The sequence below is a fragment of the Schistocerca gregaria genome, chromosome 9, assembly GCF_023897955.1.
Source record: "Schistocerca gregaria isolate iqSchGreg1 chromosome 9, iqSchGreg1.2, whole genome shotgun sequence".
NCBI lineage: Eukaryota > Metazoa > Arthropoda > Insecta > Orthoptera > Acrididae > Schistocerca > Schistocerca gregaria.
In genome coordinates, this window is record NC_064928.1 from 221678014 (window position 1) to 221691779 (window position 13766).

At 38.7% G+C, this 13766-nt stretch overlaps 1 protein-coding gene across 1 annotated transcript in view; it reads right to left on the reverse strand.

Moving 5' to 3' along the window:
• The window catches only part of LOC126292016 (peroxidase-like), a 607040-nt gene that overhangs the window by 550307 nt on the left and 42967 nt on the right, over positions 1-13766 (reverse strand). Inside the window, exon 5 of the mRNA XM_049985808.1 lies at positions 11476-11652. Within this exon, the coding sequence (XP_049841765.1) occupies positions 11476-11652 (177 nt within the window). The remainder of the gene's footprint in view (positions 1-11475; positions 11653-13766) is intronic.

Genomic DNA, 13766 nt, shown 5'->3' on the forward strand with positions numbered 1-13766 from the left:
CACAGCATCATCGATGTGCACCGGTCGACTGATGCTGTCAGAGGGTCACTGGGGAGATGGAATGGTGCACTGCAGCCTTCAGGAATGAAAGCAGATTCTGCGTGCACACTAGTGATGGTCATTTGTGCATACAACATAGACCTGGTGTGCACTACCTCATAGACTGCATTCATCTAAGACACACTGCCCCCATCCCAGGCCTTATGGTCTTTTGTGTGATAAGCTACAACTCTCATTCAACTTTGGTGGTTCTGGAGGGAACACTATCCAGCCCTCAGTACATGCAGAATGTTGTTAGGTTTGTTCTTTCACCATTCTTGCAAAAGGACAATGATCTGTCGTTCCGACAGGATAATGCTCACACGCAAACTGCCTGCAAAACTTGAGGTGCTCTGTGAGATGTGCAGCAACTCTGCTGACCAGAATGTTCTCTGGACTTGTTTCCTGTTCAGAACTTATGAGATATTATGGGATGAGAAATGACTTGTGTGACTTGTTGACCAACACAGAACTGTGTGAAGTATTTGAGCAGGCTCAGCTCAGAGTCCCAGGACAGTATTTGCCAACTGTACGGTTGACTGAATGGCAGACTCAAAGCCTGTATTTTCACCCATAGAGGCTACAAAACGCACTAACATGAGTGTTTCAGCATGGTTCAATACCTGGTACCTCAGAAATATTTGTGATATTGAACTGTAAACGTAATAATTTCCTGTACTCTGTATCACAGTTGCAACAATAAAACTTGAGTGAAACTGCACCTCTAAAAAGGCGGACAAATTTTTTTCTGGCAATGTATTTCGATTTATTGCTCATAACACATAATTTTACATGCATGTGTGTTTTCAACTAATTATAAAGTTTTTTACAATTAAATCACAATCTTTTTAGTTTACATTATTTCTTATGACATTAAAATTCATGATAAATTCAGGTTTAAGTGCATTTTTGAATAAGCCACGACTTGACTCACTTTTTGAAAGTATCCCCTGTTGACATATTAACTTCATTTGGTTACAAGTTATTAAAAACAGCTCCTTTGTCATAGGAGCTTTCCACTGGTAATCTTCTGTTAATCTTCCATTAACCATATGAGAGTCTTTTCTATGCTTTATTTCATAGTTGTAAATAACCACGTTTCTTTTTGTGATCTTAGTGTCTTCTTTCACTAGCATTATAGTTTCTAGCATATACATGGCATAAATTGTCATGGCATTCTGTCAAATGAATAGGGGTTTGCAAGAAGTTCATGGTTTTACTTTTGCTATGATCCTCAAGGCTCGCTCCTGCAGTATGAAAACCTTTTTCATGTTAGTTTGGCACGTCCCACCCCATAGTACTACTTCATAAGACAAGAAAGGCTACACTAATACATAATCTACAGCCCTTAGGGTCTCAGAATTAAGACATGGTGATATCTTCTTAATGCGTACAGACTGGGTGTTTTCTTTTACAGTCATAATTAACTTGCTGCTTCAATGAAAGTCAGTCGTCTATGCGTAAACCCAAGAATATACTATCTGTACTGGTTTTAGGTAGAATTTCATCAATCACAGTATTTTGTCTCTTTGGACAACTTGGTTTAAAATGAATAGTATTATTTTTTCTATGTTTAATTTTAGGTTGCCTCTTTCATAATGAGCTCTTGCCTTTTCAATAAAGTTGTGTAACTCTTCAATTAGGCTGGGCTCACTGTCTGCATAGCAGAAACCAGATGTATCATCTGCATACATAGTGATAAATTTCTTGTTGTCAGGAGAGCTTGGGAAATTATTTACTTAGCATATGATTAGGACTGGACCTAAAATAGAGCCCTGAAGAACACCAAAATGTATATTTCTTATACTTGGCCTTGTTATCTCTAGTATATCTCCATTAGAGTATGTAATCTAAGTGCACTACTGTCTACCCTTTAAATATATTTCTAGCAATTGCATGAGTTTTCCAGTGACACCACAATTTTTGGTCAGAGAATGTCATGATGTACTCTATCAAAGTCCTTGAGAGGTCCAGAGCACTCCTGCTGCTTGTGATCTTTCATTTAGTTTTTCAACTACATTATGGACAAATTGTACTGCTGCTGAGGTGGTACTTCAAGATCTGAAATGTTGCTGAAAATAACTTAATATGTCAGCATTGTTGTAATGTTACAGCACATTTTTAATATTATTTTCTGCATCAGTTTGCTGAAATTTGAGATTAGGGCAATAGGTCTGTAGTTATGTACTTGCTTTATTTCCTCCTTTTTGTGTATTGGTCTAACTACAGCCAGTTTCAACTTGTCAGGGAACACACCACCTTTGGGAACACAGTTTATAATTATTTTAATTTTTTCAGTTAAAACTTAATCATAAAAAAGTTTTAGTAGTAAATTTTGCTTTTTATAGTGAATATTCTATTCAGTATTTTCAGATTCAAAAGTTTACCTGTACATCAATATATCTTTAAAAAGCATGTTGTGAGTAAAAGTGAACAACAATAAATGAAATTTCCATTTTTTAAATTTCTTGTGGCAGTCATAAAGTACCCCCAGCTTGGTAGTACGTGTTGTTCAAAATGTGTTGATATTGCTTAGAGTGTGCTAAATGATATTAGGATTTGGACCCTGCTTCCACAGCAATACCTCTTTAAGAAGTATGTTGTTAATATAAGTCAACAACAAATAACATTTTTTAAAACTTTTTTCAATGTGGGCATAAAGTAACCCTCTCCCTTTCCCTGCCGTTAGTAATGCACTTTGTGGAAATTGCCTTGGTAATGCTAGGGTAAAGTTTGTCAATGAAATCTGCAGAGTTTTGTGCCTGATTTGCTCATTTTCTCATCATAGGCCCTAATAATTAAGCTAAGAGTAATTTGGATAACCAATGTTACTCATTATTGATAGCATTGGAACAGCTTTCTTATGAATCTTTGGAAGTCCTTAAAACTTTGAAGGAATCACACAATTCAGTTTCAGCTTTCTCCAATTTTCTCAGGTGACTCACTGTGCCTCGGCCACATTTGATTTGCACCAACATAAACTTGGACATACAGTCCAGTTAGCATATTATTAATTCTGTGGGGTCTCAGGGATTGGGGAGCAAATAGTGGTGCACTATTCATTCATTTAAGTTGCAGCGGAATGGAATTGGCATTCAACAAATTGGCATGAAGTTGAAACAGATTCCAAATTGTGCTCTGGGCAAATATGTAGATAGTGTGTGCATTAAGGACAAAAAGACCGACTGTGGTTTGACAACAAAATTTGGAAAATGATGAAGAAGCAAAAGCTGCTGCACTCTTGGTTTAAAAAAGAACACACAAATGATTGCTAGCAAAGGTTAGAAGAGATTTGTGGATTTGTGAAAAGATCAATGTGAGAAGCATATAACTACTAGCACTATCCTACCTTAGCAGAAGATCAGGCCAAGAACCAGAGAAAATACTGGTCCTATGTAAAATCACTGAATGGGTCTAAGGTTTCCATCCAGTCAGTTGTTGACCAGTGTGGTGTGGCAGTAGAAGATAGCAAAACTAAAGCTGAAGTTTTAATTTTAGCATTTATGAAATTGTTCACACAGGAAATCGAACAAACATACCATCATTTGACCATCACACAATGTCCCTTATGAATGACATAGCATCCATAGCATATATAAATAACTGAAAGAGTTGAAAATAAATAAGTTGTCAGGTCTGGATGGAATCCCAGATTGGGTATACAAAGAACTCTAAAGCATCTCATTACTTAGCTGGCATTTATTGCAAATCTCTCACCCAGCACAAAGTCCCAAGTCCAAGTAAGTGGAAGAAAACACAGATGACTCCTGTGTATGAGAATGGCAGAAGAACAGACTCATAAAATTAGGGAACCAATATCTGTAACAATGGTTTGCAGCAGAGTCCGTTACTGTGCTATGGTGTTCAGGAAGATGGCAAAGTTGAAGATACAAGATGACCTGGAAAAAATTTCTAGTTGAAGTCATGAATGATAGCTAGCTCTAAATGTGGAAAAATGTCAGTTAATGTGGATGATTAGGAAAAACAAACCCGTAATGTTTGGATACAGTATCGGTAGTGTCCTGCTTCACACAGTCATATTGTTTAAATATCTCTGTATAACAATGCAGAGAAATTTGAAATGGACTGTATGAACCATCTGCCTGACATTGTGATGAGGCAGGCAAATGATTGACTTTAGTTTATTGGGAGAATTTTAGGAAAGTGTTGTTCATCTGAAAAGGAGACCACATGTAGGGTGGTAGTGTGACCAGTCCTGAGTACTGCTTGCGATCTGCAGCAGGTCAGATTAAAGGAAGACATGAAAGCAACCTAGAAGTGAGCAGTTAGATTTTGTACTGGTAGGTTCATATAACATGCTAGTGTTACACCGATTCTTTGAGACCTCAAATAGGAATCCCTGGAGGGAAAGCAATTTTCTTTTTGAGGAACACTGCTCAGAAAAATTAGAACAATTCTACGCCCACCAACATTCATTTTGCATAAGGACAATGGAGATAAGATACATAGTTGTAGATGTAGGAGTTTATTCCCTGCTGAGGTCTGTATCTGTGCATATACTCTGCAATCCACCATATGGTGCTTCAGTGAACAGACCTCGTACCAATGTGAGACATTCCCTTTCCTCTTCTACATGCACATGGAGTGAGGGAAAAATAATTGTCTGTATGCTTCCTTAGAAGTCCTGAGTTATCATATCTTGTCTTTCCAGTCCTTGTGTGAGATGTACTTTGATGATAGTAGGACAATTTTGCAGTGTCTTGGTGATTCCAATACTCCAAACTTTCTCAGTAGTATTTAGTGAAAAGGACATCTTGTTCATTCCAGAGATTCCCATTTAAATTCATAGAGTATTTTCATTATACTGAAATGTTGGCCAAACATATTGGTGACAATTATAGCAGCCCTTCAGTGACTTCCTAGAACCTGACCTGGTGGGGGATCCCAAAACCGTGAGTAGTACTCTATAGTCAGTTGTAAAAGCCTACTTCAAAGATTAACTATAACCTCCCAGCACACTGAAGTTCATCATTCACCTTCACTACAACTGACCTTACATGTTTGTTCTATTTAACATCACATTCAAGCAAATTTCACTGATGACATTGTCAACCGTAACAACTAATACAGTATCAAAAAATATATGATTATTTTCCCTACTCATTTGCGTTAATTTACATTTCATTCATCATACCAGATACAAATGGAACACAAATCGTCTTGTATGCTCCTACATACATGTGTATGAAGAACAAGAGCATCCTATCACACTTCCTTGGGGTACTCTGCATGATAACTTTGTGTCTGACAAGCACTTGCTCTTCAAGACTATGTACTGGCTTCCATTACTTAAAAAGTCTTTGAGCCACTTCCTCTTCTGAGAAGCTATTGCATTTGCTTGGACCTTTGTTAACAGCATGCTGTCTGGCACTGTGTCAAATGTTTTGCAGAAATATAGGAATAAGGAATTGACCTGTTTCTCTTAAACCACAGTTTGTAGGATATGTGTGAGAAAAGGACATCCAAGTGATCAGCATTGCAGTGCAAGTGTACAAAATACAAGGAGTGTTCAGCTAAGTAGCAGGTGTACCGGTATGAAATGAGCATTTTTTTGTGAAAATGAAACACCAATTTTGAATTGAAAAATAAAAACATTTTATTCCAAGTATTGACCATTGCTTTCTATACATTTTGACCACCTTTCTGGCAGTTTGTGGACACCACGACAATAGAAATGTTCATTTTTTGAAGCAAATCAATCAGACACCCAACTTTCGACTTCTTCCTATGAACTGAAGTGTTCCTCAGCCAATGCGTGTCCCATTGATGAAAACAAATGGTAGTTGGAATGGATCAAGTCTGGTGAATACATCAGGTTGGGTAGCAGCTCCCAGCCAAGTGTTTTGATTGTATCCTGAACCAGTTTTGCTGTGTGTGCAGGTGCATTGTCATGTAAAAAAATTACTTTGTCATGTCTTCTTGCCCATTCTGGTCTTTTTTCGATCAATGCATAGTTCAAATTCATCATTTGTTGTCTGTAGCAATTTAGTATTCACAGTTTCAGCGGATTTTAGAGGCTCATGATACACCACAGTTTTTTGATCCCACTAAACACAGAGCATTGTCTTCTTGCTGAACCGATCTGGTTTTGCAGTTGATGTTGATGGTTGTCCCAGATTAACCCATAATCTTTCCCAATTTATAATTCTTAAAATAAATCCATTTTTCATTGCCAGTAACCATTTGATGCAAAACTGATTTTCTTTCATGTATTTGAAGCAAAATTTGACAAATGGTTTTTCAGTTTTCCATCTGTCTTTCATTCAATTCACGTGGCACCCATTTTCCACACTTTTCGATCTTCCCCATAGCTTTCAAGCAGTCAGAAATTGCAACATTTAGCATTGTTCCCATTTGATTCTGATTCAAAGTATCATCTTCATCCAATATTGATTGCAATTTGGTGTCTTTGAACTTTTTTGGTGGTCGTCCACGTTCTTCATTTCTTACATAAAAATCATTTTTCTGAACCGCTGAAACCATCTTTTGCATGTTGCTTCTGATAGAGCACGATCACCATATGCCTTGACAAGCATTCAATGCAACTCTGCAGCACTTTTTTTCAAATGAAAACAAAAAATTATAGCTTTCTGCAAATCATCACTTTCTGGTACAAAATTAGACATTCTTAACATGATGAAAACATATGATATTATTTGCTCCATGACTTGATGTGTACTAAGTATCTTTGACAGATGTCATACCAACCAAATGAAAAAAATTAAGGCTCGTTCACAACAAATGTTCCCTATTGACACATTTGTATCTTAATGCTCATTTCATACCGGTACACCTGGTAATGTTACTTTTTTTCTGAAAGCAAGTCAGTTCTATTCAGAACTACAATACACCATGTTCTTCCCCATTCTTTTCGTGACAACACCCTATTCTCCAACATAATCTCCATTCGATGCAATGGCCTTCTGCCACCTCGCTGGGAGGGCCTGTATGCCCACACGGTACCACCGGTCAACATCGGAGTCAATGTTTCGCTACGTCAATAACCTACCCATTATCCACTGTACTGCTTCCTGTGGAGTGTTTTCCTTACTGAGCTGTACAGATGCAGGTCAGAAGGTGTGAGATCTGGGATGTAGATTGGATGAGGAAGAACAGTCCAATAAAGTTTTGTTAGCTTCTTTCAGTGCAAGACTCGTGTGAGGCCTCGCGTTATCATGGAGAAGGAAAAGGGATGAACGCATGTATCATCATCTGTGATGATGTTCCACAAAAAATTGTTATGGTCAGAATAATGATGACCAAGCCATTTTGCACTGATGGTCCTTTGTGGCTCTTTATGGTCTTATTTTAGGTGGTGAGGAACCCAGCAGGCACACACCTTTGAGTACTTCAGTTGGTGAATGTGTGTGTCAGCTCTACCAACAGAGATGTCAGTTGAGCAGCAAGTGTTTGATTGTGATTCATTGATCACCTCAAATGAGAATGTCCACAAGTTCTAACACTGCAGGATTCATAGCTGTGTGCAGTGAGCTGTCACATGGGAGATTAGACAGGTTTGTGTGTCCTCAGTCAGATGATGACATATGCCTCACACAACAACTCGCTGTGCTTTTATTCACTGCCAAGTTTTCATAAACATTCTGCAAGCATACACAAATATTTGTGATGTTCTATTTTTATGCCAAGAGAAACTGGATGATAGCTCTCTGCTTGGAATGTACTTCCATTACAGAAGCCATTTTGAATGATATGTATATTGTTGCCACCTATTGGAATTTCATGAAACTATAAGAGCTGAAACAGGAATATTCCAAGATGTCCCACAACAAATTCTGCATTATTTTCTGACTGAAATTGGCCAAGAAAGAATGGTGTTGCATTACTTATTGTAATGCTAAGTAGTATTGATGTGATCTACATTATCTATGCAAGGGAAGATTATGGACCAGATTTCTCATATTCTCATTTAGAAATCACATTTTAATGTTGATTTTTTGCAAGAAGATTGTGTTATCCCTCAAGCAAGAAGAATAACGAGAAGAAGAAGCAGAAGAAGAAAGAAATGTACCTGCAAATTTTGGAATATGGCTGTTGCAAGACACTTGCCTGTTGAGATTGTTATTTATCATCCCATGGAACTGCTGCTCGCTTTGGTTGGGAAGCCATGAGTGTTAGGTGAATACCAACTGAATGAGTCCTGTAGGGACATAATGCCATGCAGGACCTCAGTGAACCCACAGTTCATCCCAAGAAGGCAGACATATTGTTCACTCAGACACATAGAATTGTACTGCTACATCAGGTACTAGTATCCAGAGTCAGGAAATGGTCTTGTTTATTGCACAGGTATTGACACACAGAGTTTGATGACACTCTGTAGCACTACTGTCTGTCAGCATGCTGATCATTGCTGTAGTTACCTTAGATGCAGCAGCAGAGAGAGACAGTGATGTGCCTGGTACGACACTCAAAAGTGGCACCACGTGGGCTTTTCAGAAGACTCCTCTTTCTGCTTAGAGAATTATAATGGATGTAGTGACACATGGAGACTTCCAAGGAAAGCAAACATTGCCAGACTGCATTCATCATTATCATACAGGCCCACAGGTGTGGTGGTATGAGAACACAAGATGATTGCCTCTGGGTTCGTTAGCCAGTAGTTTTGGGCAGCAGCTGTAACATTTCTGATACGTTAAGGCTGGAGGCTGTACTCTATCTTGGAGATCTCGATGATGTTATCTTCCAATAAGATAATGCGGGCCACAAATTGTTTGTCCAATCCAGCCCTGCCTCAATTCAGAGAGTGTCTGATTGTTGGGCTGGTCAGCATGTTCTCCAAGTCCCTCACCCATGAAAGCATCTGGCTATAGCTTACTGAGAGGCTGGTATGCTGCTAACCGCCAACCACTACACTTGATGAAATTTGAGAGAGAGATTAAGCTCAGTTTGACTCAGTGCCCAGCCAGGTCAGAGCCACTTCTGATGCCATGGATGGCAACTATGTGAACTAAATCCTGCACACTGTATACCCACAAATCACTTATAAACTTAATCATGTATTCTTCCTACTATAGTGCATAGTGACATTCCAATTACGTGTGTCACTACTGCCTGTGTTTGACACCAGTGTACAATAAACACTCGCAGGTGGCCTTTAAAGATGAATCGTGTGTTATGTTGCATTGGACAGATGGCCATTGGCACGAACAGCATGAAATGTCTGAAAGCAGGGGGATACATGTTGGAGGAGGGAGCTTATGGTCTGACGAATGTTCCTCTGGCACTTTGTGGGTGATCTCATTATTCTGGAATGCAAAATGGAAAAACACAAGTAAACATATATCCTTGGGTATCATGTTCTGGCCTACATGCAGTTCAATGGCAATATTATGAAAAGGAAAGGCTACTACTCACCATATAGGAGAGATGCTGAGTCACACAAACACACAACAAAAAGACTGCCATAGATATTGAGCTTTTGTAAAGTAGAAGCACAACTCACACACACATGACCACTGTCTCTGGCTGCTGAAACTGTGGAATCTGGAGGGCCTGAGACTTGACAGACAGAGACAGTGGTCATGTGTGTGAGAGTTGTGCTTAAACTTTACAAAAAGGCAGTTTTGGCCAAAAGCTCAACATGTACACTATGTGATCAAAATTATCTGGACACCTTGTTGAAACTGAATTAAAAGTTCATAGCACCCTCCATCAGTAATGCTGGAATTCAATGTGGTTGTTGGTCCACCCTTAGCCTTGACAACAGCTTCCACTCTCACAGGCATACATTCAGTGAGGTGCTGGAAGGTTTCTTGGGGAATGGCAGCCCATTCTTCATGGGGTGGTGCACTCAGGAGACATATCGATGTCAGTCGGTGAGGCCTGGCATTCCAAAACATTGAAAAGCTGTTCTGTAGGACTCAGGTCAGGACTCTATGCAGGCTGGTCCCATTACAGGGATGCTACTGTCATGTAAACACTTCGCCACACACCGTGCTTTATGAACAGGTGCTCGATCATGTTGAAAGATGCAATCACCATCCCCAAATTGCTCTTCAACAGTGGGAAGCAAGAACATGCTTAAAAAATCAATGTAGGCCTGTGCTGTGATATTAGCATGAGAAACAACAAGTGGTGCAAGCCCCCTCCATGAGAAATACGACCACACCGTAGCACCACCACCTCCAAATTTTACTGTTGGCACTACACACGCTGGCAGATGATGTTTACCAGGCATTTGCAAAACCCACACCCTGCTATTGGATCGCCACATTGTGTACCATGATTCGTCACTCCACACAACTTTTTCTACTGTTCAGCCATCCAATGTTTATGATCTTACACCAAGCAAGGCACTGTTTGGCATTTACAGGTGTGACGCATGGCTTATGAGCAGCTGATTTTCCATGAAATCCAAGTTTTGTCAATTCCCACCTAATTATCATAGTACTTGCAGTGGATACTGATACAGTTTGGAATTCCTGTGTGGTGGTCTGGATAGATGTCTGCCTATAACACATTATAATCCTCTTCAAATGTCGGCAGTCTCTGTCAGTCAACAGACGAGATTGGCCTTTACACTTTTGTGCTGTACGTGTCCCTTCATGTTTCCTCTTCACTATCACATCAGAAACACTGGACCTGGGGTTGTTTAGAAGTGTAGAAATCTCACATACAGATGAATGACACAAGTGGCACCCAACACCTGACCACACTCAAAGTCTGTGAGTTCTGCTGAACACCCCATTCTGCTCTCTCATGATGTCTAGTGACTACTGAGATTGCTGTTGTGGTTTACCTGGCACTAGGTGGCCACACAATGCATCTAATATGAAAAAAGTATGTTTTTGTGGGTGTCCGGGTACTTTTTATCACATAGTGTATGCAGGTCTTTTTGTTGTGTCTGTCTGTGACTCAACATCTCTTCTATATGGTGAGCAACAATCCTTTCTTTTCATAATACTGTCATTACTCCATCCCGGATTTTCTATTTTTTGTTTTTGCCTGCACACAGTTTCCTTTTCCTTGACACAATTATGTCTACCAGCTGGACAATGCAACACGTCACACAGCTCATAGCGTATACTTGTGGAGTGAAGAGCACCAGGATGAGATTACCATACTCCCCTGGCCTCCAAACTCCCTGCACGTAAACCCAATTGAGAATCTGTGGGACTACCTTGACCAGGCTGTTCACAATGAGTCCTCAACTGGCTCTGAAGCTGGCATAGGTCCACGCACTGTTGGTACCTCACTGACTCTCTTCCTACACAGCAGTCCATACTACTGAAGGTTGTTATTCAGGCTTTTGATGTGTTGTCACCTTAATGTGACTGGAAAGTGTAGTAAATTTTCATTAATTGGTAGCTATAGACTGGAGGATATTGTGGGTAACTTTTAGAAAACTGCATAACAATTCATTTGTTGCTAAATGATAAATGAGATATCACTTACCCTCTCCAAGCCAGTCTCCACTGAGAGCCCCATCATGGGTTATTAAACCACCAAACGCCATCACCATCATAGTATTAGTCTCATCATCAAAGTGACCAACTGGCAGTAAGTGCTGCCTCAGAGATCTGGCATTTGGTAGCTCTCTGCCTGTGACAGATTTCCTAGGTTCATTGATACCTGCAAGGAAACAAGTACAATATGAATTAATGAGAGTCTCCAAAAATTTCACTGATTCAATCCCAAAGGAAAGGACAGTCACTGTAATCATCTTTTATAAATTTCACATTTGAAAAAGCTCCTAGTCTCTTTGCATCAAAGAAAAACTGCAATAACACTTATAATTCAGAAGGTCCAATTTCAGGAACCTTTATGTTGCAACACATTGCATGTCTGAAATTCACCCATTGATAAAGTCATCATCCATCATAAATACCATAAAGAAGAATAACCTTCAGGGATATGAAATGAATTAAGGTATATGTTAAAATAAGGCAAAGACATAACAGAAACTTATTTTGTATATTATTGTACAAACAACAAACTATTATTGATCCTACTTTGAAGAAAACTGCTGTTCATCTGCTATCAGTTGCTTAATATGAACTTGATTAAAGTTGTATTATTCACAGAGAATATTTTCTACATCTATAAATACTGATCCTATTTATAGTATATGAGTAGAGGAATGTGCCCTCTAGTGAAAACCCCCTCAAAATCCAGCAATAAGGCCGACCCTCTGGTCTCTTGGCTCTGCACTCTCCTGAATTGTAATGAGGTCAAGTGTAAACATGTAAACAGCAGTTTAGGCTTCTACCACTCTGCAACAGAGTGCATAAGTTACCCACTTCACTTGTTGCTTGTCAGTTCATCATTACATACGTTGACAATGGAAAAATGTTTAATGTTGTGTTATATTCTCACTTGTTTCTCCCAGATATTGGCAGGTAAGGCTTTCAAGCTCTGTGCATTCTGGAATAGTAAGATTTAAGATTAATGTTTATTATTAACACTTTGCCATCCATATGTCTCGTACAAATGTATTTGCTTGGCACCAGCAGTGCTAATTTAGATTACTCGGCTTGTTGCCAGCCATTCTTGACATTATTGGCAGATTATAAATTGTTAACTTTTACTAATCTCATCATTAGTTCTCATAAGTTCTCAATCCTGTTCCCCCTACTTTTATGAAATTTTGAAGATATACATACATAAATAAATACAAAATTTGTTTGTTTCATATATTTGGTACTTAGTATTTCTCTTTCATATGATATGCAGTAAAACAGTCTCCAAGATGTAACACAACTCCACAAGACTTGCACATTAAGTTTGTTGTTCTTTTTTTGTTTTTGGAATATACATGGCAGTTTTCTTCATTTTCATTTATTCATTTCAGAAATAAGTGTTGCTTTATGTGACCAGAAAGTCTGTCAACCAGATCATGAGGAGATGTACGTGATGCAGTGGTAACCTACAAATTTTGCTCAGAAGCAGGTACATGGTATTTTATCCACAAATCATACACTTTCAATAAAAAAAATTGTGGAATAGGAGACTCTTGTGTTCTGTGTTGAAATATTGACATGTACAGAATGAATTAAATAATGGACAGTTTAAGAGGTACATGCAAACCTTTTTTTGACCATTTTATGGTTTTTCTCTATGTAGAGCAATAATTCAAATATTGGTCTACCTGATCCACTCATTTCATGTATTTTTTGTAGTCTAATACAATTGTGTGCCTCATATTTAAGAAGAATGATCCACTTGTTTGTGATAATTAAAGAGGAATTGCCTTTCTGGATGCAACCTACAAAATCTTATCAAGCTGTCTATTAGACAGACTGATAACAATCACAGAAGTACTGATTGGGGACTACGAATGCGGTTTCTGCAGAAACAGATCCACATTAGATCACTTATTCACCCTAAGACAAGTAACTGAGATGGCATGGGAATTCAGTATAGATGCCCACATATTATTCGTAGATTTTAAAAAGGCCTATGATAGCATACACCAACAACACCCCTAAATATAATAAAGGAATTTAAAATTCCATCAAAATTAATCAGATTAGTTAAAATGTGTATAGATGAAACTTTATGTCACATAAAGACACCGGTAGGAGAAACTGAAGATTTCAAGGTGTACACTGGACTGAGACAAGGGGATGCCATTTCACCTATTTTATGTAACCTTGTCCTAGAGAAGATCAATAGAGAATTTTCTAAAACCAGCCCACAAGGGATCCAGCTACAGGATGTGAACATTACAAGACTTGCCTATGCAG